This window comes from Castanea sativa, chromosome 9 (assembly GCF_040712315.1).
Source record: "Castanea sativa cultivar Marrone di Chiusa Pesio chromosome 9, ASM4071231v1".
NCBI lineage: Eukaryota > Viridiplantae > Streptophyta > Magnoliopsida > Fagales > Fagaceae > Castanea > Castanea sativa.
Window position 1 is genome coordinate 3,930,647 of NC_134021.1, and position 25,213 is coordinate 3,955,859.

General features: G+C 35.3%; 4 protein-coding genes across 4 annotated transcripts; 2 read left to right on the top strand and 2 right to left on the bottom strand.

Moving 5' to 3' along the window:
* Positions 1-705: 705 nt before the first annotated feature.
* LOC142610193 (DNA-binding protein S1FA) lies at positions 706-3,314 on the bottom strand. Its single transcript, XM_075781936.1, has 2 exons — positions 3,135-3,314; positions 706-1,085 (listed from the first exon to the last, which is right to left on the bottom strand). The coding sequence occupies exons 1-2, from the start codon at positions 3,186-3,188 to the stop codon at positions 885-887; spliced, it is 255 nt and encodes an 84-aa protein (XP_075638051.1). The 5' UTR covers positions 3,189-3,314; the 3' UTR covers positions 706-884.
* An 11,528-nt stretch (positions 3,315-14,842) lies between these two features.
* Positions 14,843-15,508, top strand: LOC142610499 (putative mitochondrial protein AtMg00310). The gene has a single exon (XM_075782311.1). The coding sequence runs from the start codon at positions 14,843-14,845 to the stop codon at positions 15,506-15,508; it is 666 nt and encodes a 221-aa protein (XP_075638426.1).
* Positions 15,509-15,635: 127 nt separating this feature from the next.
* Positions 15,636-16,465, top strand: LOC142610500 (uncharacterized). Its single transcript, XM_075782312.1, has 2 exons — positions 15,636-15,709; positions 15,976-16,465. The coding sequence occupies exons 1-2, from the start codon at positions 15,636-15,638 to the stop codon at positions 16,463-16,465; spliced, it is 564 nt and encodes a 187-aa protein (XP_075638427.1).
* Positions 16,466-18,372: 1,907 nt separating this feature from the next.
* Positions 18,373-20,950, bottom strand: LOC142610784 (L-type lectin-domain containing receptor kinase VIII.1-like). The gene has a single exon (XM_075782722.1). The coding sequence runs from the start codon at positions 20,744-20,746 to the stop codon at positions 18,599-18,601; it is 2,148 nt and encodes a 715-aa protein (XP_075638837.1). The 5' UTR covers positions 20,747-20,950; the 3' UTR covers positions 18,373-18,598.
* Positions 20,951-25,213: the final 4,263 nt, after the last annotated feature.

Consider the following 25,213-nt stretch of genomic DNA (forward strand, 5'->3'; position numbering starts at 1 on the left):
TTTATTCTTGTTCTTGCCCTTTCTCTCACCATCTACTTCAATATTATCGTCATATTTAAATTAACTTTATCCAAGTTATGATTTATACTTTATCTTAATAAAGTTAGATTTAGGTTAAGATTAGGTTCGGATTTATTCAAGTTGTTTTCCAATTGGGGTAGCTCATATATAACGGTAGACGCAATGAGTAAACTCATCATATACTTAGCACCAAGTTTGTGTGATTGCGATGTGTATAGACTTAATCACCAACAGGCTAAACCAACCACTTAATTATAAAAACGAACAGTGTGCCTAACCAAGGCACAAAAATCGCACGACAGTCTCGTGGCGGTACATGCTAAGCCCTGCTGACTTGCCTCAGTTGTTTGCATGCACCTGATACAATGCCTGAACTGCTCACAAGCTGAACAGCCTGAACCTTATATAGGCCATACCTGGGGGCTAGGTTGGAAAGCAGTAGGGTATAAAGACTTCATGACACTGTAAAACCTACCTTAAAACATGTTTAGCAATAGCAATTTGGTTGTTTCTGGTCCGTAGGGTAGATGTTCAACGATGAGGGCTACTTCACATGGTGGAAGCAACCAAATTAGGTATGGCAGATAACCCCCTTCCATACCCTCAGAATCAAACAGAAAAGACAAGTGAATGAGAGGGAAATGAACAATGGCAAACTCCAACTAGTAAACAAAGAAGGCATGCTAAATCTTAAGTCTACCCAAAGGGTTAATTCTAATTAGAAACTCATAAATATCCAACAAGTATTAAGGGGGAAGAAAGAAAGTAACTAGCACACACTCTCAACACCAAAGGAAAATTTCTGAACAAAAGAGTTCAACATTGAGATTTGAGAGGAATAAGAGAAGGCACGTCTTAAGTTTCTACTCTCCAGGTGCAGAGACACCTTGCTTCAGTTTCTCCTTCTTCATCTTCTTCTTGGAAACTGGCTTCTTTTTCCTTGGAGGAAGGGTTCTTTGTGCATACAGGTAAAGTGCATAATTTCCAACCAGGAATGTCAACAATAGCCCGCCAACAATAAGCAGAACTATCAATCCTGGGTTTAACCCTTTGGCTTCGGCATCCTTGACACATCAGAAAGCAAACAACTAAAATAAGAATCAGAGAGAGGACATGACCACCACACAACAATTATGCAATCCGGCATATGGAATAAAAAAATCAAGTTATTACATTATTCTCTAAGGAAATAATGCTTGCATATTTTGCTACTAAAATTCATTTGAACACATACACAAATGGCCAGTCTTTCAGATTAATTCCAGTTCTATTCTTACTTCTGATCAGAGATTCTGGCACATAACCTACCACTTAATTATATCTTAAATACTATAGAAGGGTAGACAGACATCAATGGCAAGTGAACATTTTTAATATAAAGCTAAATTTCAAATTAATTACTAAAAAAAAGGTGAGCATCTTCATGTATACTGGAATTTCTCAATGAAAAAATTACTATGCAAGATTAATTGTAAAGGAAAAAAATACAGAGAAATGAACAGAAGTATTATGCAGTTTTCCAAAGGTTCAGATCAACTGGAGTCTGCAGTTGAGCTTATATGAACAGTACATGAATATATGACTTCCTGTTTTCATTGAATAAGTAAGCGAAAAAGACCAAATGCAATTCATTTAAATGTTAGCATATAAGGAGGATGATTTGGCTTTCAATCTTTTTATTTTAAATGGCATTTATAAAATATGAAAGAAAAAATAAGGGAATTTAAACCTAAGGCCAAAATCCAAATTACACCCTTCGAATTCAGGGGAATTTTCTTTTTTGTTCTTAAGGTTTAATTTCTGTCAAATAGGTCCTTTCATCCATCGTTGTCTATAAAATTTCTGTTAAGTAGAGTAAAACAATTAAGGGACAGGATGGACTAGGATCAAGGGCACCCCGTCCATTCCTCAGGGCGGGCCACCTTGTGGGTTGGGAGCAAGGCAGGTCGGGGGCAGGACGAATTGGAGGTATTATCCTATCCCTAATGAGGTGCTTTCCACATTAACATGGTAGAGATGAAAGAGAAAAGAGAGTAGTAGTCATGGGAGTACCATGAAAGAGAGAAAGCAAGTATTTTAGAGGATAGTTATAGAACATGTAACAAAAAAAAAAAATTATAAATAATGTGTTAAAATATTGAATTATATTATACATATAGATAATTTAATAATGTTAATTATATATTTAATAAAAACATAGAGTTTGCAGGGCAGGTACTTGTCAACTCTTTGGGGGTGGGGAAAGCCCGGGATAGAGAATTTGTCATCCCTAGAAAAGTCGTCATATCACTTTTTTTTTTTTTATAAAAGATAATTACAATATACCACTAACCCTGTAGCTAAAACCTTTTTTCCCTAGACCCCTAAGCACTTTGTGTGCAGGATGAGGTGCTAATTATGCTGTTTAATGCCGTTGTCATATCACACATGAAAATACTTTAGAGACCAAAATGACAATTCAAGAATCAACTTGACAGGAACGCCTTTTCTTTTTAAGGACCAAAACGATAAAAGAAAAACTTTAGGGATCAAAATATCAAAAAGTAAAACTTTAGGGACCCAACGACAATCCAATCTAATTTGGATTTTATTAATATATGGATTTGAAATGATTAGGCGTAATATATTATTTCAAAACTCAAAACACGGACTAAAATCCTAAAACCTAAAATCTGTCATGAGTTACTAAAATTCATATCAATCAATTTATACAAAAAATGGTTCTTCAAACCCCTTGATTTTAAATCCCCAAAGCCAAATGCAAACATTGTTGAATTTGAATAAGAATTGTGGCCAAAATAAAAAATCACAAACTTCATTGAATTATATAAACAAAACGAAAAAAAGAGCATCGATTCACTGAAAACTAATTCTTTACCCATGTTTATTTATACACACAAAAAAAAAAAAAAAAAAACCATCACAGAATTTCAATGTCCTGAACTTCATTGAACATGCATGGCAAACAAAAGCAAATTCCGATATCAATATCAATTATCTAAATCATTCGCTAGCAGATCTTTGAATTAGAGACATAAAGATACAAAATTTAATCATTTTTTTTGACAGATCTCGTAAAAAAATAAAAAATTTAGAGTGAAAAATTTGCGTACCACTCGATCGAAGGAAGGAGGGACCTTGCCGTCGAACTCGAACGAGTCGTCCATGGCTGTGACTCAGTGGTAGAGAGGAGAGAGATAGAGAGAGAGAGAGAGATCAGCTCTGCGATGAGCTCCTGGGAGAGTTTAACTGTAACAGAAATTGGGATCTTAGGGATTGCAAAATTGGACTCAGCTGCAGAAGGGTCAAGAGGAAACGGTCGTGTTTTGATTTTATAGGAGTGAATTTTGAGGAATATAAATAGTTTTTAAATTTGCCCTTGGTTTTTCATGTATTTCGGTGCCTGCCTTAGTAGACTTGGTGTAATTTCTAGAGTAACGCACATAAAAAATTTGACCATTTTTTGAGAGTTTGGTAAGGTTTTTAATTTTAATTTTAATTTTTTTAATATGATATCAATTTTTTAATTTATAGATGACAATTTTGCCGTAAATATCAAATTTTTTGCGTCCCTAAATTTTTTTAATTTTTTCATACCATTTTCAGAGACGAGTTGTTATTAGATAAGACTTTTTTTACAACAACTTTGTCATTGTTCCAATGTGTTAGATTGTGATTGGATGACTATTTATTTGACCATTTTTTGAGAATTTGGTAAGGTTTTAAATTTTTATTAGTTTTTTTTAATATGATATCAATTTTTTAATTTATGGATGACAATTTGCCATATAAGTAAAAATATTAAATTTCTTTTTGTCCTTAAACTTTTTCAATTCTTCGTGCCATTTTCAAAGACGAGCTGTTATTAGACAAGACTTCTTTTGCAATAACTTTGTTATTGTGCCAATATGTCATATTGTGATTGGATGAATATTAATTTCACATTAAATATTTATATTTTTCTATGGTAATAAAAGTGGGGGTCCAATAAATTTTTTTTTTCCTTTTTGAGAGCTGGTGACGCGTGGGTTTTAGGCTCGGGATTTGGGCCATTATTGGATTTTGAAAACGGGCCAGGGAATTTTCTCTTTAAAACTGTTGCTAGAAGCAGAAACATTATTCTAGGCCGAAAAAGACTAGGACCACAGAAACTCATATAGGCCCATTCCTTTATGAGTTTTTCTTCGGACCCTATTAAGAAGTGTTCTCCTGTTTATAATAATAATAATAATAATAATAACAATAATAACTAGCCACTAACCCGTGCGCGATGCATGAGAAATTTATTGAGTATGATATATGATTTAATCTTGGTTTATTTTACTGCAATTGTAGATATTGAATTTATAAATAACAATATATAGCTAAAACATATATTAAATAGTTATATGTTATGAAATGAAGAAAAAAAAAATGTGTTTTATAAACTTTGGGGGTATTTAGATTGCAAATTTAGGGTAAATTACAAATTACACCCCTAAAGTTTGGAGGTATTTAGATTTTACAAACTAAAGTTTCAAAATTTGGATTTTGCTCTCTTAAGTTTGAAGTGTTTGGATTTTACATCCTGACGTTTCAGAATTTAGATTTTACTTCCTAAAATTTGGAAGTGTTGGAATTTTACACCTCGAAATTATGAAACTTTAGGATTTAAAATTCAAACACTCTCAAACTTTAGGGAGTAAATTTCAAACACCCCTAAAATATAGGGGGTAAAATCCAAATTCTGAAACATCCAGATGTAAAATTGAATATGTTCCCCAATATAGAGCTCTTGATTTTTTTTAATTAATTTTTTAAAAAATTGATAAGTGCAGCTCTTGAATCTTGATAAAATAAAATCTACAAATTAAGAATTTAATACATTAAAAAAGTTTTATATCCCTAAATTTATTGTTTAATAAGTGTCTACTATAGTAACTTGTTGCAATACTTGTCAATAAAACCACAAACCCCTTAATCCCACACTATCATTTGATTTGAGAAATTTGTTAAAATCCATAAATTCATAAGCCATAACTCATAGATTCCCAATTTAAATAAATAAAAACAAACAATAAAAAAATACATCAAACATATCAAACTCTATACCTATCTAACAAAATCTGCTTCATATTGAATATTTTCTAATTATTTAACAAATAGACAATCTCTTCTATAATATTCAGCAAAAATACCTTAAAATAACCCAACTTAAAATTTGGAATGATGAATCATATTAGTGGATAGCAATAACCACAAAGGCACAAAGATTATTCCTTTTGATTACCTATAACAGAGGCTAAATGACTATAGTCGATTCTTGTATATAGAGCTAAATTAAATGATTGGATTAATAAGAAATTTTCACCAAAAATAGAAAAAGAGAGCGAAAAAAAAAAAACATTTTATATAGACAATTCAAAGAAAGTTTTTAAGAATCTGAGACCAGGAACTTAATCTCCACAGAATAACATAGCTTTCACCTAATATGACAGGTAACATAGTTGGGTTTACGGTTTAGTTGTTTACATATTGATTATCTGTAAGACATGGAGCATGTACTGTTGTGTGTGCTTGTAAGACATTGAGCATGCTTTGTTATGTATTCTATAATTGATTAGTAATGTGAGTCAAACTCAAATTCAAGCTAATGAGACTTACAAAAATGGACATGGTACAATTTCCAAAATAGGAACAAAAAAAATCAGGTATTTTGTCAACCAATTTTAGTGCATGAAACATATTGTCTCGTTAATTAAGTCCACACCAAAATAAAAAATAAATTTTTTTAGAGCGGTGATTGGCAGAGAAAGACAAACAAATCAAAGCTTCAAAAAAACAAAATAGCCAAGCACTGAATTAAAAAGTGAAATCAAGGTTACCTAATTTTTGCTCTAATTGGTTTAGACAAAGGTCGAGAAAAGTTAACTGCGTGTGGGGGGTTTAGAGACAAAGAAGACCCATGGTGGAAGCTGTAGGAAGCAATTGTTGAAGCAATTTGAAAGTCGCTGACCTCTTCTATATATAAAAGCGTAAAAAACCCTCTTAACTCTAATAATATTCCGCTTGAAATCCAACGTGATTTAATTCCAAGCAATGTCAACCCATTGCAATTGCTTCAGGCCCCTTATTTCTCACGTTCATGCTCTCTGTCAATGTGGTGCTTGGGTTTTCTATAGTAATTAGTTAAAAAATTAAATAAATAAAAACTAAATTTTTGTTATAGAATTTTAGTTAAAGTAGAATTTTCAAGCTCTTGAAACATATATCTAATAGAGTTTTACTTAAATTAAACTATTGTAATAGTTTATAAGACATAAAACCTAAAATAAAAAGAAAAAGTAAATAGTGGTGATGTGGAAAATTGTGAGAGCTCCAGAGGCTTCGGTTATATATATATGTATAGATAAGGAAAATGTTAACGAATACCTTTAGCACATTAGTTAATAATCTATTTAAAGAAAATTTTTATAGAAAAAGAAAAAAAAAATAATGTTTTGACAGTTTTTTTTTTCATTTCCCATAAAAGTGGTGTCAAAACTTTCCTAAAATGAATTGTAAACCAATGCCCTAAGGGTACTCGTTAGCATGACCCTAATAATAATAATAATAATTGTAAGGACGCAATTGGTGTCTAGGCCCAACAAGAAGGAGGGTGTAGGCCCAAAGAGCCCAAAACAATAAATTTATAGAGTGTGGGTTAGAAACATTGTTTTTAATGAGCTTACACGATAACAACAATGACTCAAGATCATAAAACAATAAAGATGAATGAGTTTATATGATGAAACTTATCCTTTGACTTATGCCAATGACTAGATGTTTATATTTCTCATTACTTTAAAGATTAATTCTCAACGTCCAGTCTACAGTCTTCTTCTTTCTATTTCCCAGTCCCCCCTTCTCTGAGGCCTCCTTCCTTCTTATACTTCATCCCCTCCTTCATCTTTGCTCTCCACGTGTAGATCTAGACTGCTAACATGGATACTTGTTCCATCAGCACCTTCCTGAAGTCTTTAGGTAATAGCTGTAAGGCTGAGAATTACTGTTTAGATATCACTTTCTCATCAATGCAACCAGAGACTTAGGAATAGAACATTCAATGCGGTGGCAGCAGTTTTCTCTGAGATATTTCCCAACCGCCCTTGCTCTCTGTGCTCTTATGAAACACGTCCTCATCTCCAAGACCTTCCAAAATATCATTTTAATCAACATGACGTACCACCTGATCCTCACTGCATTTAGCCGAGAATGTACCCCTCCTCGGATTATTTACATTCACTTCGTCCGCCATATTTGCTATTGGGTCTGTAAATTTGATATCATTATTACCATCAATCCGTCCTCGGACAAGTAAGCGTCCTCGGACCAAGCCTATGGCCCAAAAACGCATCTTGGACCTTTTATCCCCATAATAATAATAATAATAATAATAATAATAATAATAATAATAATAATAATAATAAGAGCATTCTTATCGGCTCTTCTATCGCAAATGCCAATTTCACACATAAAATCCTACTTTTTCTATTTTAACATACCACTTTACAAGATTATAAAAATAAAAAAAACATACCACTTTACAATACTCCATTTATCATATTTTTTTTTCCCTTCAATGCATTAAAATAATATATCCAATACATTAAAATAATCTAAAAAAACTTTTACAAAAAAAATATATATATATATATATATACACACACAAAATCCTCCACCACCCACATGCACAAATCAATCGCCACAGCCCACAACCACCGACCACCCCCACAAAATCAACCACCGACCACCAATATCAGGCACTGCTACAAAAAAAAAAAAAAAAAAAAAAAACACACACACACACACACACACACACAACATCAACCACCACGACCAATATTGGTGGCGGCGCTGGTGAGACCCATCCACATCCACAACCACAAAAACAACACATGAGCCCATCCTAAATTTCAAACCCACAACCTGATCAACCCACCACCATCAACCAAAATCAGCCAACCACCAACAGTCAAAACAACCAACCACCATTAGAAACACTGCCACAACCATCAAGAGAGAGAGAGAGAGAGAGATCAACGAGGTGTGGAGAGAGGAGAGATCGACAGCTCTAGGCGAGATCAACGGCACGGCAATAGCTTGAAGTAGACAGAGTAGAGTGAGGACAAGAGAGGAAGAGAGTGAGAGAAAAAAAATGAGAGTGAGAAAGAAATAGGGAGCAATGGGAGAGATGGAGACCAGAGAGGTGAGCGAAGACCGATTAAATAAATAAATAAAAATCTTTTTTCATAGCTGGCTAGGCCCACATTGAATATAAAAGTATTAAACATTTTGAGATTTTGCTACAGTGCCGTTCTAATTATAAAACGGCACTGTAGCATGTCTCAAAAAATTTTGAGAATTAAAACACCACATGAAGCAATGTTATTGGTGTTTGGTGTGCCAAATGCCAAAATTTTGACATTTGGTACACCTGATGATAATGCTCTAATAATAATAATAATAATAATAATAAGTGTCTTGCTTAGCAAAATAGTAATATTAAGAAGTGTCCTAAAAGTTAAAAAGTAAATATTGGGGTTAGTGGGTTACACTTAAAAAGACATTCAATTATTAATCGCCACGAACATTTTTTGAAAAAGAAAAGTATCTTTTATCATAATTCATTGCTATGTACATACAAATCATTGTAGTTGGGTGTTTTTCTGGATTATAGTACATAATTTGACTTTATTTAAAACTATATATATATATATATATATATATATATACATATGAAAACATCATTAAGTGAAATATTAAATACAATTTAACTTGTCAAGAGTATTGAAACCTGATTGAAACTCGTGATGTTTACAATAGAAATGCATGGGTTCAAATCTTCCTCCCCTAATTTATTTTTGGTAGCTTTTTTTTTTTTTTTGAGAGAGAGTTTCAACCTATGACATCCGCTCTAAATAATAATTCTCTATCATCAGATCAAGACATCAATCGGTATTTAGTGTAGGCGGATATTGAACCCTAAATCTCTTATTCAACCATCAGAGACTTTACCTGTTAATTTGTTTTTGGTAGCTGAGAGAGCATTTCATTCACATCAAAATAATGTATACAGGTCTCTATCCAGAGCAACTAGCACAGCCTCTGGGAGTGAATGGGAATTCAAAGCACCAACAAAATCCTTATTGGCTACCCATTTAACCAGGGCATGCGCTACACTATTCTTAGATTTGCACACTCACACGAATTTGCAATATACAAAATGACTATTTAATTATTTAATATCTTCTAAAATAACTCTTCACTGCTGTCATCAGCTGTATTTGACAAAGCATCCATACAAACCACAGAAGATAACTCTCAAATTATAAAAAAAAACAATTTAACTTGTATCTTAGGCACTCTTAAGAAAAGCCTATAAATATACAATTTTTTTTAATAACTTGTTCGTGTGTCTTGCCTTCAGCAAATATATAAATGATTATGAATTTGCGAAGGGTTTGTAAATTTATTATTCTGATTTTTCCTCAAATTGGATAACTGGCAATCTTGTCTTAATAGTACTTCTCCTCTCATATTTAGAGGATATGCATGATTTGATGTATGGTTAATGGATTCCTCAATTGATTGTTAAAAATAAGAAATTTTTGAAAAATTTGACCTACTAAAGTCTAAAGGCATGCTTTATAATTACTGCGCATCTTTAATGTGATGATCACTTCATAAGAAAAAGTTCTTGTGGGGTGAGGGTAGGGGAATAAGGGCTAGAGTTTAAGTCTTTAAGAGAAAGCACCGAATATTGAATTCGGTAGAGGAATTTTCACAATTGCAACATCTCATCTCGTCCAGCACAAAACATAAATATCACTTGGCTGTAACGTAAAAACTAAATTATTTCGTTAAGAGTTTTGTAGTTTAATGGTATTAATTGTTCTCCAATACGAGGATGACCATGATTCAAATCTGAATGAAAAGCCAAGTGCTATAAATGAGAATTTATTGCCCAAGCTTGGGCTATTTACATCCAACACGCTGGGCCATATAATAGCTGAGAATGGATCTTATACACAAGATAAACCATAAGTCCAATTGAAAAATAGTGGGCTTAATACAATCCTTCTTAATAGGCCCAAATTAATGGTTTACGACCTGCCAACTTCAAATAGCCCGATTTAAAACTAGGTTGGTAAGGTCGATCGAACAACCATAGTGTTGGAAAAGAGTAATTTTAGACCCAATAATTTTAATTAAAATAAAATGGTTATTTAAAGAGGAATTTGAACCTTGACACCTCTACAAGCAACATGAGATGTCGAATGCGTTAATATGCTATTGGCTTTCACAACATTTGAGTTGACGATTTTTTAATTATTCTTATTTCTTACCACTGGCAAGATTTTTTGATCTACCATTAACAATTATTCACCTTAATAGCTGTGAAATTAAAAAAAAAAAATTGTTTTATAACTCTAGATTTATTGATTAAAATAAAATGGCTACCCGTTGTTGGATGTCCTTAAGCATTTTTTTTTTACTGCAATTTATATATTAACAGAAATAATTTTTTGCAAAAAAATAAAATCATTTAATTTACTAAAATCCTAAAACTATATAATTATTCAGTAAAAAAAAAACTATATAATTATATATATAGAAAGAACAAACCATAAAATTATCTCCCATGTTTTATCCTACACCATATAATTAAGCTGGCAATTAAAAAAGTTTTCCTGTCGTCTAGGAAGGTGGTTTCCATCTCCCTTTCGATTGTAGAATTTGCCGTCCCTTCTTGTAAGGCTTCTCTTCCCCTCTCGCGATAGTATTGCATGTAGGGCTTGTGGGTATTTTTCTTTAGGGTTGGGGAAACAGTCTTTCCTTCATCCTTTCCTTTTCCTTCTATTCTTCTACACCAAAACACATCTAATCTTACCTCTCTTTTTCTGTTCTTATTCTTTCCTCGTAGCATGGATGACCTCACAAAACATTGGAATTGCCTCTCTTTGTCTGAATAAGAGGGGGATGATATTTGTATCACTAAGGACCGCTGCTCAAAGGAGTCTATTATCGCAGCAAGGTTCTTGACCCGACGTGCTCTCAATATGGACACAATGGCAAGGACTTTCAAACCACTCTGGAGGTTCGAAAACGGCTTCACAATCAGTAATGAGGCGAGCATAGGGTCTTATTCGTTTTTGATAATGAGGCGGATGTAGATCGTATACTTTCCAGTGAGCCTTGGAGTTTCGATAAATCATTAGTGGTTTTACAGAAATATGACAGGCTTACTCCTCTTAATGATCTGCCATTGGACAAGACTTCCTTCTGGGTTCAGGTGCACAACATTCCTATTGGTTTTAGAACCAAGTCTGTAGCGGAAGATATTTGTAGTTCCAAAGGTAGTGTTGATCGATCCACATCTGTTACGGAGAGTGAATGTGGTAGCTATATCCGGGTCAGAGTAACACTTGATGTTTTTCAACCCTTATGTAGAGGCAAAATTATTAAGCTCGAGGGTGGCGAAAAGGTATGGGTAAATTTCAGATACGAACGTTAACCTAATATTTGCTATTGGTGTGGTTGTTTTGATCATGGTGACATGGATTGCGGTTTATGGATACAAAGCAAGGCACTCTAAAGATTGATTCTCAACAGTTTGGGTCTTGGATTAGACCAAGTCAGAAGGGTGCATCAAAAAAATTTGTGGTTCGGGTTTCAGGTTACTATGAAGACAGACCGGAAAATATTTCTACATGGTGGAGGAGGGAGGGGTGGAAATCTCCGATTTCAGTTCCACAGCCAGGAAAGGTGGCACCTGATAAGGAAAGTTCAAACCAGGAAGCTGATCCCAAGATTCTCAGAAAACATAAAGTTCACAATACTCAAGAGTCCATGGCTCCACACGGCAAATCAGTTCCTAGTTTTCAGGATCACGGAAATAAAGGAGATTATTTCACTCAGCAATTACAGAAGATTGACAAAGATTTGGGAATTTATGAGGATTCCTCTAATGCAGCTGCTACCGAATCAATTTCCAATAAAGGAACTTCACCACTCTTTGACTTAGAGAATTTAAAAAATTCGTTGGAGGTTAATCCGGGCCTGTCACCTCAGCACTTTTTTAGCTCCCAATCCCACAAGGAAAGTAACACCCATCTACTCGACATCACCAACATCTCTCCTCAACATGTGGTCTCTGAAACTCCACCCCAAGTCAGATGGAAAAGAATCCAACGTGTCTCAGAAGTCACCATAGGCACCAAGTCTGACCAGATTGGACCAAAACGCCCGCTCTGTTTGGTTATTGATCAACGTGAGTCACCTAGCAAGAAAATATAAGTCTCTCATGATGACAAAGAAAACACCTCGATATTGGCGGATGCTGGTTTCCAGCCCCGCCAGGCCTAATGAATTGCTTAGTCTAGAACTGCAGGGGGCTTGGGAACCATCTGGCAGTTCAAGAGCTTGTTAAAGTTGTACAAGCAAAAGCACCCTCTGTCGTGTTCTTAGTCGAAACATTGGCAGATGAAGCAATGCTAGATTACGTGAAGGACTGAATACATATTGATAAAAAATTATTTGTACAAAGAGTGAATAATGGTGGGGGATTAGTGCTTTACTGAAAAAAACAACGTGGAGATTGATGTTGAGTCTTCTTCCTTGAATCATATCAATGCCATAGTTAATAAGAACTCGGGTGAACCTTGGCATTTCACTAGGTTCTATGGTGAACCCGATACCCACAAGAGGCAAGAGTCTTGGGATTTATTACGAAGATTACATGGGCAGAACTCACTTCCTTGGTTGTGTGCCGGGGACTTTAATGAAATTCTTAAGCAATCAGAAAAATTGGGAGGAAGATTAAGGCCATATTCACAAATGCAGATTTTCCGGGATGTATTGGATGAAAGTGAACTTATGGATTTGGGGTTCAAAGGCTTCTCGTATACGTGGAGCAAGCATTATAGGAATGGTGTCTCAATTTGGGAACGCCTTGACAGAGAAGTGGCTTCATACGAATGGTTTTCAAAATTCCCTGATTCGTGAGTGCACCGTATTGATAGTACTACTTCAGATCACAAAATTCTATGGGTGGAGTTATCTGACTTGGATTTTCAAAAAAAGAAGTAGGTTTTCCGTTTTGAAGAAATGTGGTTAGTAGACAAGGGTTGTGGGGAGCTTGTGGAACGGATTTGGCAAGCCACTTATGATGTTGAAGAGAGAAAGGTGCTAAAAAAATTAGATATATGCAGCAGAGAATTAACCCGATGGAGTAAAGAGTGTTTTGGTAATATAAAACATGAGTTGCAAAAAAAGAAGAAACAACTAAGTCAGGCTGAGAGGAAGACTGTACAAGGAGGTGGCTCGGATGTACTTCTACAATTGAGGAAGGAGATTAATTCTTTAATGGACAATGAGGAAAGGATGGCAGCGGTCACGTGCCTTATATCTTAAGGAGGGAGATCGAAATACTTGGTTCTTTCATTGCCAAGCTACACAAAGGAAGTGTCGAAACTCCATCTCAAGTATCAAAAATCAAGGTAATGAGTGGTGCACTCAGATGGAACAGATTTCTGCCATATTTATTGAATATTATCAACAGCTCTTCACATCTTCAAACCCGGAAACTTTAGAGGCTGATCTTGATTCTATTCCCCATATTGTGATAGAGGATATGAATGCCTCTCTTTGCTGTGATTTTGAGGCTTGGGAGGTTGATACTGCCTTGAAATAGATGGCACTAAGACCTGACGGAATGTCGCCGCTCTTTTATCAGAATTTTTGGAGTTTGGTCGGTGGAGATGTCACCAATTCCATTCTGCATTACTTGAATTCAGGTTCACTACCCACTCCCTTAAACCACACCTTCATCACTTTAATCCCCAAAACAAAAAACCTAGAAAGAGTGACCGAGTTCAGACCCATTAGTCTTTGCAATGTATTTTACAGGATCTTCTCAAAAGTACTCGCAAATAGATTGAAACGAGTGCTTCCACATCTTATATCCGGGCATCAAAGTGCCTTTCTTAAAGGTCACCTCATCACTGATAACATCATGGTAGCCTTTCAAATTTTACATTATATGAAGAATCACAATTCGGGGAAGAATGGTTTCATGGCTCTCAAATTAGACATGAGTAAGGCTTATGACTAGGTTGAATGGTCTTTCTTGAGGGAAGTTATGAAAAGAATGGGTTTCAATGATCGATGGGTGGAGCTAATTATGGAGTATGTGTCTACAGTGACCTATTCTCTCTTGATCAATGGTGAGCCTATGGGAAACATCAAACCAAGTCGAGGTATCCACCAAGGGGACCCATTGTCACCCTATCTTTTTTTGTTATGCTCGGAGGGCCTTCATAGATTGACCAAAAAAGCAGCGGATAATGGTGACATTCATGGTGTTTCTATTTGTTGAAATGGTCCTAAACTAACTCATTTATTCTTTGCGGATGATAGCCTTTTGTTTTGTAGGGCCACTACTCAACAGTGTCAAAAGGTGTTAGAAATTCTCTCTTCATATGAATGAGTTTCGGGGCAGAAGCTGAATAGGGATAAGACTTTTCTATTTTTTAGCAAGTCCACCTCAATGGAAGTGCAAAATCAGATCATGAATGCACTTGGAGTTTCGACCTTGAGGCAATATGAAGAGTATCTTGTATTACCAGCCTTGGTGGGAAGAAATAAAAGAGCTAGTTTTGATCATTTGAAGCAAAGAGTGTGGAAGAAATTACAAGGGTGGGAAGGGAGGCTACTATCTTAAGCCAGAAGAGAAGTGCTCATCAAAGCGGTACTACAAGCCATTCCTACTTATGCCATGAGTTGTTTCAAACTCCCAACCATGTTGTGCCATGAAATTGAGTCTCTTGTACGCAAGTTTTGGTGGGGACAAAAGGGAGATAGGAGGAAAGTGCATTGGGTAAAGTGGGATGACTTGTGCCAACATAAAACTCAAGGAGGATTGGGGTTCAAAGATCTTGTGCTGTTTAATGAGGCTATGTTAGCTAAATTGGCTTGGCGGTTGCTACATGATGATAACTCCCTCTTTTATAGAGTCTTCAAGGTTAGATTCTTCCCAAATGGGACTATTCTTGAGGCTAAAGAAGTCCCATCTACATCATATGCTTGGAAAAGCATCTTGAAAGGTCGAGACGTCATAAACAAGAGAGCTTTATGGAGGGTGGGAGATGGGAAACAGATCCGAATTTGGGTTGATAATTGGTTGCCGTCTAGGAATGCAGCAAGAGTCACCACTCTAGTAATTTGGGGTCAAGAAAATTCCAGTGTTGAAGTGCTCATAAATCCAGTTACAAGGAGTTGGAGAGATGAAGTTATCGATCATGTTTTCAACACAGCTGAAGCTGAGGTGATTAAGAGCATTCCATTAAGCGCATCTAGCCAAGCTGACACATTAATATGGTCGTTCAACCCATCAGGCCAATACTCGGTTAAATCGGGTTATAGATTTCTGCAGGAGAATGCAGAAAATTCACATGCACCAGTCTAGGATTCTGCCTTCTGGAAAAAACTGTGGAGCTTAGAAGTCCCTAGCAAAATTAAAAATTTTGTTTGGCGTGCTTGTAAGGAGGCCTTGCCCACCAGGCGAAACTTGCAAAGGAGGAAAATAATCCCTGATGGCCTCTGTGATATCTGCAAGGCCAGGGATGAAGATTGCTCACATGCCATGTTTTTTTGTTCTGATGTGCAGGTACATTGGAGCTCGGAATGGCCTTGGTTATTTATTTTGCAGGGGAGAAGTGTGAAAGAAGTTTCTAGTCATGCCTTCTCGGAAAAAAAGGATGTAGCTCTCTTGGCTTTCACGAGTTGGGCTGTGTGGAATCGACGGAATTAGTTACGTCTCAAGGAAAGTATATGCCCAATAGATCAGATTTTACCGTTGGCAAAGGAGAGAAAAAGGGAGTTCCAAGATCTTCATCCAGCAACTCTGAAGCTGTAGCACCGAAAACACACCAGATGGAAGCCACCAGATAGGAATCTTTACAAAGTAAATTATGATGGAGCGGTTTTTGCGGAGCAAGGAAGAGCAAGGATTGATGTCATTATCCGGAACTCAGACGGGGAAGTCATGGCATCAATGTCTCGGCAAGTTCAGCTCCCCACAATAGTAGCACAGGTTGAAGCAATGGCAGCGAGGAGAGCAGTAGAATTCGCCCTTGAAGTTGGTTTTAATAAAGTTATCTTGGAAGGCGACTCGGAGATTGTCTACAAGGATCTCGTAAATAATGGTCCCTCACTAGCCTTACATGGTCATTTGATACAGGATGTCAAAGCTTTACTTCCTTTGTTTTCTAGTATCAATCTTAGTCATGTAGGTCGGACAGGAAATAAAGTCGCCCACTCACTTGCTAGAAGGGCAATTCTTTCAAGAAATTTAAATGTCTGGATGAAAGATGTACCACTAGACATCCATGACATAGTTCTGGCTGATGTCAACCCTCCTTGATTTTTAATACAAGTGCAATATTCATTCTCAAAAAAAAAAAAAAAAAAAAAAAGTTAGCAATTAAATTCGCAGCTACACATTTCACTGGCACCGTCCAAAACAAGCTTGCCATATGGTTATGAATCCATTATATTATCCAACAATATCATTGCATCCTTGTGTACCTAATCTGTTACCAACATGTAATTTAAAATTTTCGTAGCAGACAATTATTTTTTGTGGGTTAAATCAAGAGATTCAAGACAATATTCTGGGGTTAAACGTGCTTATGCGTTGTATATATAGGAGAGTAACTGTCACGCTTCACTATGTCTAAGATTTTGGGCTCTCTGATTGGATATGGATAAAAATAATGCAACTGTTTAATCCAACTATAGCATTACCACATGATTAGAATTTTTTGGCAGGGTTCTATTAAAAGCCACAACCTCAACAAGACAACTATTGTACATCAATGAGAGCTAAAAATAATCTATCATTGTAGTTGGAATTCTTTATACAAATGCAGATTACACGTATAAATTTCCGGGTCCCAAGACTCCCAACTGAACAGACAATGAGGTACTAGTACTACAAGTCTACAACCATATAAGAAAATTTTGTTTGCACCTTTTAATGAATGCATTTGAAAGGCAAGAGGCAAAGTTAAAGTTATTCAATTCACCCTACTACTTTTATGTAAAAAGGTTAGATGTGTATAACTCAAGAAGGTATTTGGTATTAATTGATACTATGTTAGCAGTATTAAAATCTAATAAGTGTGAGATATATCATCAAAAAACTACTAACCTGCTAAAAATTGAAAGATATGTGTTAGTGGGTAGTTATTTTTGCACATATGTCTCTCGTTTATTGGATTTTGATACGATATAATTTTTTTTAATTTTTTTATAGCAGTGTACAGAATAATTTCTATAACCAGAGTCACCTTTAGACAATGAATTAAAAACATAGCAGAATTATAGGGCCATTCGATTTACTAGAGACCGACATGGTGTGCTGGATCTGGGCCATAAGACTAGGAAACTGGTAGCAATAATGTGCAAGGTGGAAATTTCAGCGTGAATTGTCCATTACTACATTGTTACATTATACGCCAAGTCGCCAACCAACCACTCTAATATGAACTTTACATCTTTTTGCAGATATTGTGCAAATGAAAGTCTTTTCGGTCCAGAAATATCCAATGATTAGTACTAAACGTCGGTCGAATTTGCTGGTTGAGCTAGTTTGACATAGTTTTTGGCTGCTGTTCTCTAATATGCTTTAGCTAAAACCTTTAAGCTAGGACTTTATGCCAAGACTTTTTCTACAAGGATAACCATTCAATTGCCTACTAGTTTTCCTTTCGAGCAAAGCTGTTTTAAATTCGATTCTCTTCTTTTTCCTGTCTTTAATTTTTCCCAAAAGAAACAAAATATATAAGTCAAGATTCTTGTGATTGGTGCTTGTTTGGGGTGCTCACTCCAATTAAGAATGATTGACACTTAAAAAAAAAAAAAAAACTCTCATTAATGGGTACTATGAAATAAGAGTATATTAAATCTACCTTAACTTGTGTTCTTAATAAAATTGTTGGAAGAGATAATATAACATCCTTGAAAAAAGGTGGGAATTAAATAAGAAACCAAGATAGTTATGAAAGAAGAATTTGTGCACTCAATATCATATTATTGTCACATTATCCGCACCAGCCACAATTATAAAAGACTTCTCAGAAAAGTGACTAATAAATATGCACTCCTTTTGACACTATGCTTTACCAAATCTCTACTCAAACTATAGTGTCTATTTTTGACTAATGGATTCCTTCAGAAAGCAACCATTGCCCATCTCTCTCTCTCTCTCTCTCTCTCTCCACAAAGAAACCCATCCAATGAAAGGACGAAAATGACATCCACCATAACCAATTTTGTTTGCCTCTTTTTCTACCACTCTTTAATAGCCACTCTAATTGTATGATGGATTATACATATTATCACTCATAACCAAAATTGGACCTCCCCAAGCCCACTGAACTTTTTGCTTGCTTATACAGTGCATGTCATGGGTGTTATTAAATATACATAAACAAATGAATACATATACTATACGAACCAATAAACAGACCCTTAGAGGTTATGAACTTTGTGATCATACTAAATCAATACCATTGAAATCGTTCTCTGATGAGGAGGTGGAGATGTTAATCATTGCATTACAGTCAGAGACACTGTCTTGCAAGCTCAACAAGAGGTGTGAAGTGCTAAAACTCATAGAAGGCTTTGCTCTTGGGACAATGGGAACTTCAGCCTCACCCACAAGCATTTGGACCACCCCTCTCATTGTGGGTCTAGCCAATGGGTCAGGATGAGAGCAAGCCAATCCAACCATTAGGACCCTCAACATTTCTCCCTCATCAAATTCACCCCCAAGTCTTGCATCAGCTGCAGATAACAACCTCCCTTCTCTATGTAAACTCCAAACCCATTCAACCAAGTTGCTACAAACTCCAACTTTCCCAGCAGTAGAAACATCCTTTTCAATCGGTCTTCTTCCACTGGCCACTTCAAGAACCACAGCTCCATAGCTAAACACATCAGTTTTCTCTGTAGCTCTCCCAGTTAGCAAATACTCAGGAGCCAAATACCCCATTGTTCCAGCTGCCACTGTTGCATCAGGAGATTTATCATGCTCAATTTGCCTCGCCAATCCGAAATCTCCTAACCGGGCATTGAACCCCTCATCCAGCATTATGTTACTAGTCTTTACATCTCTATGAATCACCTGATTTTCACATTCTTGATGCAAATACGCAAGAGCAGAGGCCACCCCAAATAATATTTTTCGCCTATAAGGCCACGGCAAAGGCATTCTAGCTTCAAACAAAGCTTTATCAAGGCTCCCATTAGGCATTAAGTCATAGACTAACAAAATTTCACCCTTCTCATGGCACCAACCTTGAAGCCGAACAAGATTTCGATGCCTAAGAGTTCCAATTATAGACAATTCAGATAAAAATTCATTCTTCCCCTGACCATTATGACTGCATCTCTTCACTGCAATAATGTCACCAGTCTCCGGCAATATACCCTTGTAAACAGTCCCAAATGCACCATGACCAATAATTCTGTTGGCATTAAAGCACTTAGTCGCTGACTTGATCTGTTTATAACTGAATTCCCTTGGCGTTTTGATAATGTCCGTAGCAACCGAATCAGGATTCCTCACATGCTTGACCTTCTTAGAGTAAAACCAGATAAAAGCACCTGCAAATAGAGCTAAAACGAAAGCCCCAGCAGTGACCACTCCAGCCACAGCTCCTGGGCCTTGTTTACAGAGCTGGTTATGACAAGAAGAAGACTTACTGTTTTTCTGTGAAGTAGTAGTACTCGATTCTGAATCAGACTTAGATGGAGCTATTGAAGGCGGTGGTGACCTCACAGTAGCCGTTGTATTCATGAAACTAGTCGTTGGAGCTGGCGGTGGCAAAGACCCTGATGAATCAGAAGCCGAATCAAACGAAGAACTAAAACTCCACCACTGAATACTGTGAATCTCTGTGCTCCCTTGAGTCGACCCTGAAAACCCAACGTACATTAAGTCATTCACGTACTGATCCAAGTCCAGAGTGAACGACAAAAGAGGCTCCTTCGGTTTCAGATTCGAGTACGAAACCGTTATGTTGAACACTCCAGACGACCCGTCGTACTCGATCCACGCGTTAACCGCGTCGCCACTCTTAAGATCGATATCCATGGCGTCCAAATCTGCGACCTGCGCCGAGACCATGCTGTTCAGATCCAACCCCACGTGGTTTCCATTAATGTCTTTGAACTCAACGTCCATAAGGGTATCGAACTCGACCGCCAAGAACCCCGCCGGCGAGCCCGTCTCGTTGACGAGCCCGAGGAACCCACCTGCATCGCCGACCGTATCGTCGTCCGGCGAGATTACAAAAGCGAGCCCGCCGCCGATCGAGGACGGGTTCAAGTTCGTGACGGAGAAGGTGAAGAAAGTCGAGAAGCTCGCCGGGAAGTGCGTCCCAGGTTCCCGGAACTTCACCGGCGAACTGTAGAGGACCTTGCCGGCGCCGGAGTTGGGAACGGGGAGGTCGCCAGTGAGCCTTACGCTCCCATTGTTCATGTGGGCATCGCCAAGGAGCTTTAGGCTGCTTATAGCTAAGGTCCCGAAGTCGAACTCAGTGGAGGCGTTGGTAATGGGAATGTTGAAATAGCAAAGCGAAAGTATAATAAAGATAAAAAAGACAATGCCTGAAAATTTGCAGGAAAGTCTCAACATTGCTCGGTTTTTTTAGTGAATGGCCATTACACAAAGTTAAAGGCTCTTGCTTTGGCCTTAGTGGGGTTCGGATTAGTGGTGTTTGAGAGAGGAGTTTGGAAGACACAAAGAAGATTGAATCACGAGCTTTGTATACAGACTGTACTAGAAAGAGAGAGAGAGAATGAGAGAGAGAGAGAGAGATGGGAGTGGATTGGGTTCTTTGCCAAAAAACAGAACAAGCGGAGCAAAGAAACAAAGAATACACAATGAGAGAGAGAGAGAATCCAAAGGAGAGTTGAAAAAGACAGTGGATAGGAAGAGCGACACGTATTCTTTCATAACGGTTATTTTTTTTTTCGGTGATAAAGAAACCTTTTTTATTTTCCTACCTTCAGTTCACATATCCTTTTACGAATTAGTATTACTATACCGGGGGTACTTTTGCTTTGCTTGCACGTGGTTGCAATGTCACGTATACTTCACGCTCTTTTGGATTTTTTTGCTTTACCTGCTACTACTACAGTACTACCTATTATCTTGGATTAAATAAAATGGTTTTAATCTTTTATTAGTCACAATAGAATAGAGTTAGACTTGAGAACTTCTAATTCTAAATATGGTTTTATGAAAGTAATCATATTTGTCACTCAATCTATAATAGCATAAGAGTGAGTTTTAGTTAACTTAATTGAGAAAGTTTTTGATGGTTGAATAAGAGATTTGAAATTCAATCTCTGCTTACACCGAAAATCGATTAGTGTCTTGATCTAATGAATATATAGTTTTATAAGAGTAATCACATTTGTCACTCGATCTATAATAGCATAAGAGGTAAATTATGCACATCTAAATTTAAAAGTTATCCACATCAATCTATGTAAGTTTCTGTAAAATAAAATGTGAGCTATAGTAACTATATAAATATATATGGTTACTATGCACATGCAAATTTATTTTTTAATACTTCTTTACTCATATATATAAAGATAGATGATCTGAGAGAGTAATAAAAGATTGATAAAGAAATAATAATTGATGAAATGTAGTGTATAATTAAAGGTGTCCACGAGTCGGGTTTGTGTTTGACCTGGACTTGACCTAAATTTTTCGAGTGGGTGAAAAACAAAACTCTTCCTACGGTCCGTCCAGTTGTTCCTGTAACCGTCTGGGGCATTTATTTTGACCGCATTGAATGGCTTCTTTTCCTCCGTCAGTAACGTGGCTTATATCGTCAGTGGCACCTGGTTGGATTGTCTGTCAATGTTACCTCGTTGGTTTGGATGACTTCGTCTGAAGAAGTTGAGTTCATCAATCCCATCACTGACACATACCAAAAATATCTAAATTATTTATAAATATATTTAAAGTGAGATAATAAGATGGTAGTGTCGTATTCAAAATGTGACATAATGAGATAAAGCAAGGTTTTTCAAACTATTTTGAAAGAAAACTTTATTGGAGGATTATTTTCATAAAACAAAAAACAAATAGTCACACATATGAATACTTTTGGTGGTTTTTTTTTTTACTGAAAAAAAAAATATCAATTCTCTAAAAATAAGCCATCTTAAGAAATAATTGCATGTAACCAAGTTTGGAAATATGTTTAGTATAAATTTTTGCTATATTTTTCTATTTTGTGGATTTTTTTTTTTAAAATAGGGAGCAAAACTTGAGTGATTTCTTCTTATCAACCAGCCAATAGAGAATAGACTATGTCATTAATCTTTGTTTTTTTAAGAAGAACTATGTTATTAATCTAATTATATATAAAGTAGGAAGTACTTGCATACACACACACACACATATATATATATATGCAAATTATGGTGGCCAGTAAGGAAAATCCTATCTAGGTGGCACCATATAATATCTCTTGTTGAGGTATTGTAAGAAATTATAACTTAACTTTGGATACTTTCTTCCAAAAAAAAAAAAAGAAATTGGATACTTCAATGTTGATTTTAATATTATGGGGTAGTGTAAAATGTAATTGATCTTTCAGAGAATTTAGTCATAACTTGATTTCGGATGCATCAAAGTACCAATAGCATTACAAGTGAACACATTGGATGAGCCCATATATATATATATATATGTGTGTGTGTGTGTGTGTGTGTGTGTGTGAGAATTGGTTTTTGAGGGATAGTAGAGGTGCTATGTCTAACTGAAAGCTAGGAATGTCCATATATATGTTTTCACACTGAAATATGTTTTGCTATAAACATCGCCATCCAGATCTGGTTATGGTCATATTTCTTTTTGGCCTTGCCTGCAGTCCACATAATGCTTCAACTTGATTTATACCACTTTTCACATTAGCAATCTCATTTCTGATCAGCCACATAATTAATCTGTTTACCTGACTTTACCTTCTGGGAGCCATAAAAATTATATCATTGCTCAACTTTACTTTACAATGTAGAGTATATTAAAAATTAGATCTAATATTAGCTCACCAATTTAATATTCTGACTGGTCTATAGTTGTAAATACATTTGACCTTATCTGGAGAGCTGTTAACTATACCGTATATATACATGCAACTATCTAATCGCTGGGATGTCTTTATATTCCATTTATGATAATTTCTCTCATATATCAATTGCTCCTTGAGTAGTCCACTTCTTTTCCCAGGTAAATGAGATTGCGTGGAACATGACAGGGGAGATGTTCTTCTTGACAACTGGAAATGGTAAGCTTGATATCTAATTGAGTGGTCCCTTTTCTCTGTGCTGCAAAATGTCTAAATATTTGTTGATTATATATTCTTCTGTTTAGGTACTGTTGAAGTACTAGCATACCCATCTCTGCGACCACTTGACACCCTCTATATATATATATATATTGAGAATCAACTATTATATCTAAAGGAGAGAGAACAAATTATACTTCATTGAAACTTTTTCATGCATTACATGGGTTACCAACTATATAGACTATAGTATATATATACAAATCTGATTTGATCTGATCAACTAAATATATTGAGGCACTTTGAAATCCCAATTCGGTCATCATTATTTGATATTTGTGATTTATTATAATTTTTTTTTGAACTATTTATTATTATTATTTTGCATCTTAAGGTTTCACTTATTACATTATAGATATTCAATATATAGTCTAAAATTTACTCTTTTTTTTTTTTTAACTGGCCTAACTCAGATTTCATTAGCTAATTGATTTGGACTTCGCATTGACCATGTCAAAAGATTTGAATTTAAGCATTTTTCTCCTCAAGCATCAATCGTATGTATTTAATTCAAAACAAGCCAATTTACCTAACTGATATAATTGATTAGGCGACTGGTCATTTGTCGTCATTAAACTTAAAAAATTTCTTCTAAAAAAAAAAAAAACTTAAAAAATGGGAGAAAAAGGACAATGGACATGTATAAAATTTTTTTTTTTTGTTTTTTCTGAGCTTAAATTTTATATTTTTAAAATTTAAAAGTGGTAATTAGCTGGTGGTTTTCTGCAAATATCAAACTAATGTCCTCTAAATCCAGTTTATATTTCCAGTTAAAAACATTATTTAAAGCCTCTTATTCTAGATCTTTTAGGGTTATTATTTTTAAACAGTTGTTAAAAGAAAAATGTTTGGGACACAACTTGTGGAAGTGATCTATTATGATTAGTACAACATTGTTTTCATATGAGTCTACCAATGACACCATTTTTATTAAGGGTGTAAGACAATAAACCTTGTAATTTAAAAAATCAATAAATTAAACCTTGAGGTTCTGAAAAAAAATTAAACCTTTAAGCTATATTAATAAGACTACATACGAGTCGTGTTCAGTATTACAAGTTCAAGATTATTTATTTAATTTTATTTCAAACACTAACCAAGCTTAAGTTCATCACCAAACTAAATTATATGGTAAAACTTAGTTCATTTTCTTATTGAACAAGTAATTAAGGTTGCTCCATGTTAATTGATTAACTTAGTTTATTTCCATATATAGTAAGCATCAAGATATTTTTATTTATTTATTTTTGTTCTTTCACACACTAAGTAAATAACTAATAACTAAATTATAGCTCAAATATATCATGACAGTTAATTAGATAGAATGATTTTGTTTATGGACTTATAAAAATTAGATTCACCAACCATGTATTAGAATCGATTATTTATATTATCGATAAAATTACAAATAATAATATGATATTTATGAGCTTATTTACAAACTTATACAACTCAATTTCAAGACTATAGAAGCATTTTTAGTCGTACATGTAAACGTATAAACATATTACATTATTTATACTAAATCAATCCTCATACTCACTAGCTTGCACATGAAAAATATTAATATATGTGAGCTTAGCTTGTTTTATAATAGACCCTAAAATTGGACTTGAGTTTGAATTTTATGCTAAATCAAAAAAAAATATAAACAAGTCTTTTTATTTTTCTTGAGTTGTTTGTTTATTTACATCATTATATATTAAACCTGTGTTTGTTAGCACTTAAAT

What these genes read in the sequence shown, in the direction of transcription:
- LOC142610193 (XM_075781936.1), bottom strand. Translation starts at nt 3,188, where the DNA reads ATGGACGACTCGTTCGAGTTCGACGGCAAGGTCCCTCCTTCCTTCGAT. An exon ending in CTCCTTCCTTCGATCGAGTG is followed by an intron (nt 1,086 to 3,134) that starts GTACGCAAATTT and finishes TGATGTGTCAAG; the next exon opens with GATGCCGAAGCCAAAGGGTT.
- LOC142610499 (XM_075782311.1), top strand. Translation starts at nt 14,843, where the DNA reads ATGTTGTGCCATGAAATTGAGTCTCTTGTACGCAAGTTTTGGTGGGGA.
- LOC142610500 (XM_075782312.1), top strand. Translation starts at nt 15,636, where the DNA reads ATGGCCTCTGTGATATCTGCAAGGCCAGGGATGAAGATTGCTCACATG. An exon ending in TTTTTTGTTCTGATGTGCAG is followed by an intron (nt 15,710 to 15,975) that starts GTACATTGGAGC and finishes AAAACACACCAG; the next exon opens with ATGGAAGCCACCAGATAGGA.
- LOC142610784 (XM_075782722.1), bottom strand. Translation starts at nt 20,746, where the DNA reads ATGTTGAGACTTTCCTGCAAATTTTCAGGCATTGTCTTTTTTATCTTT.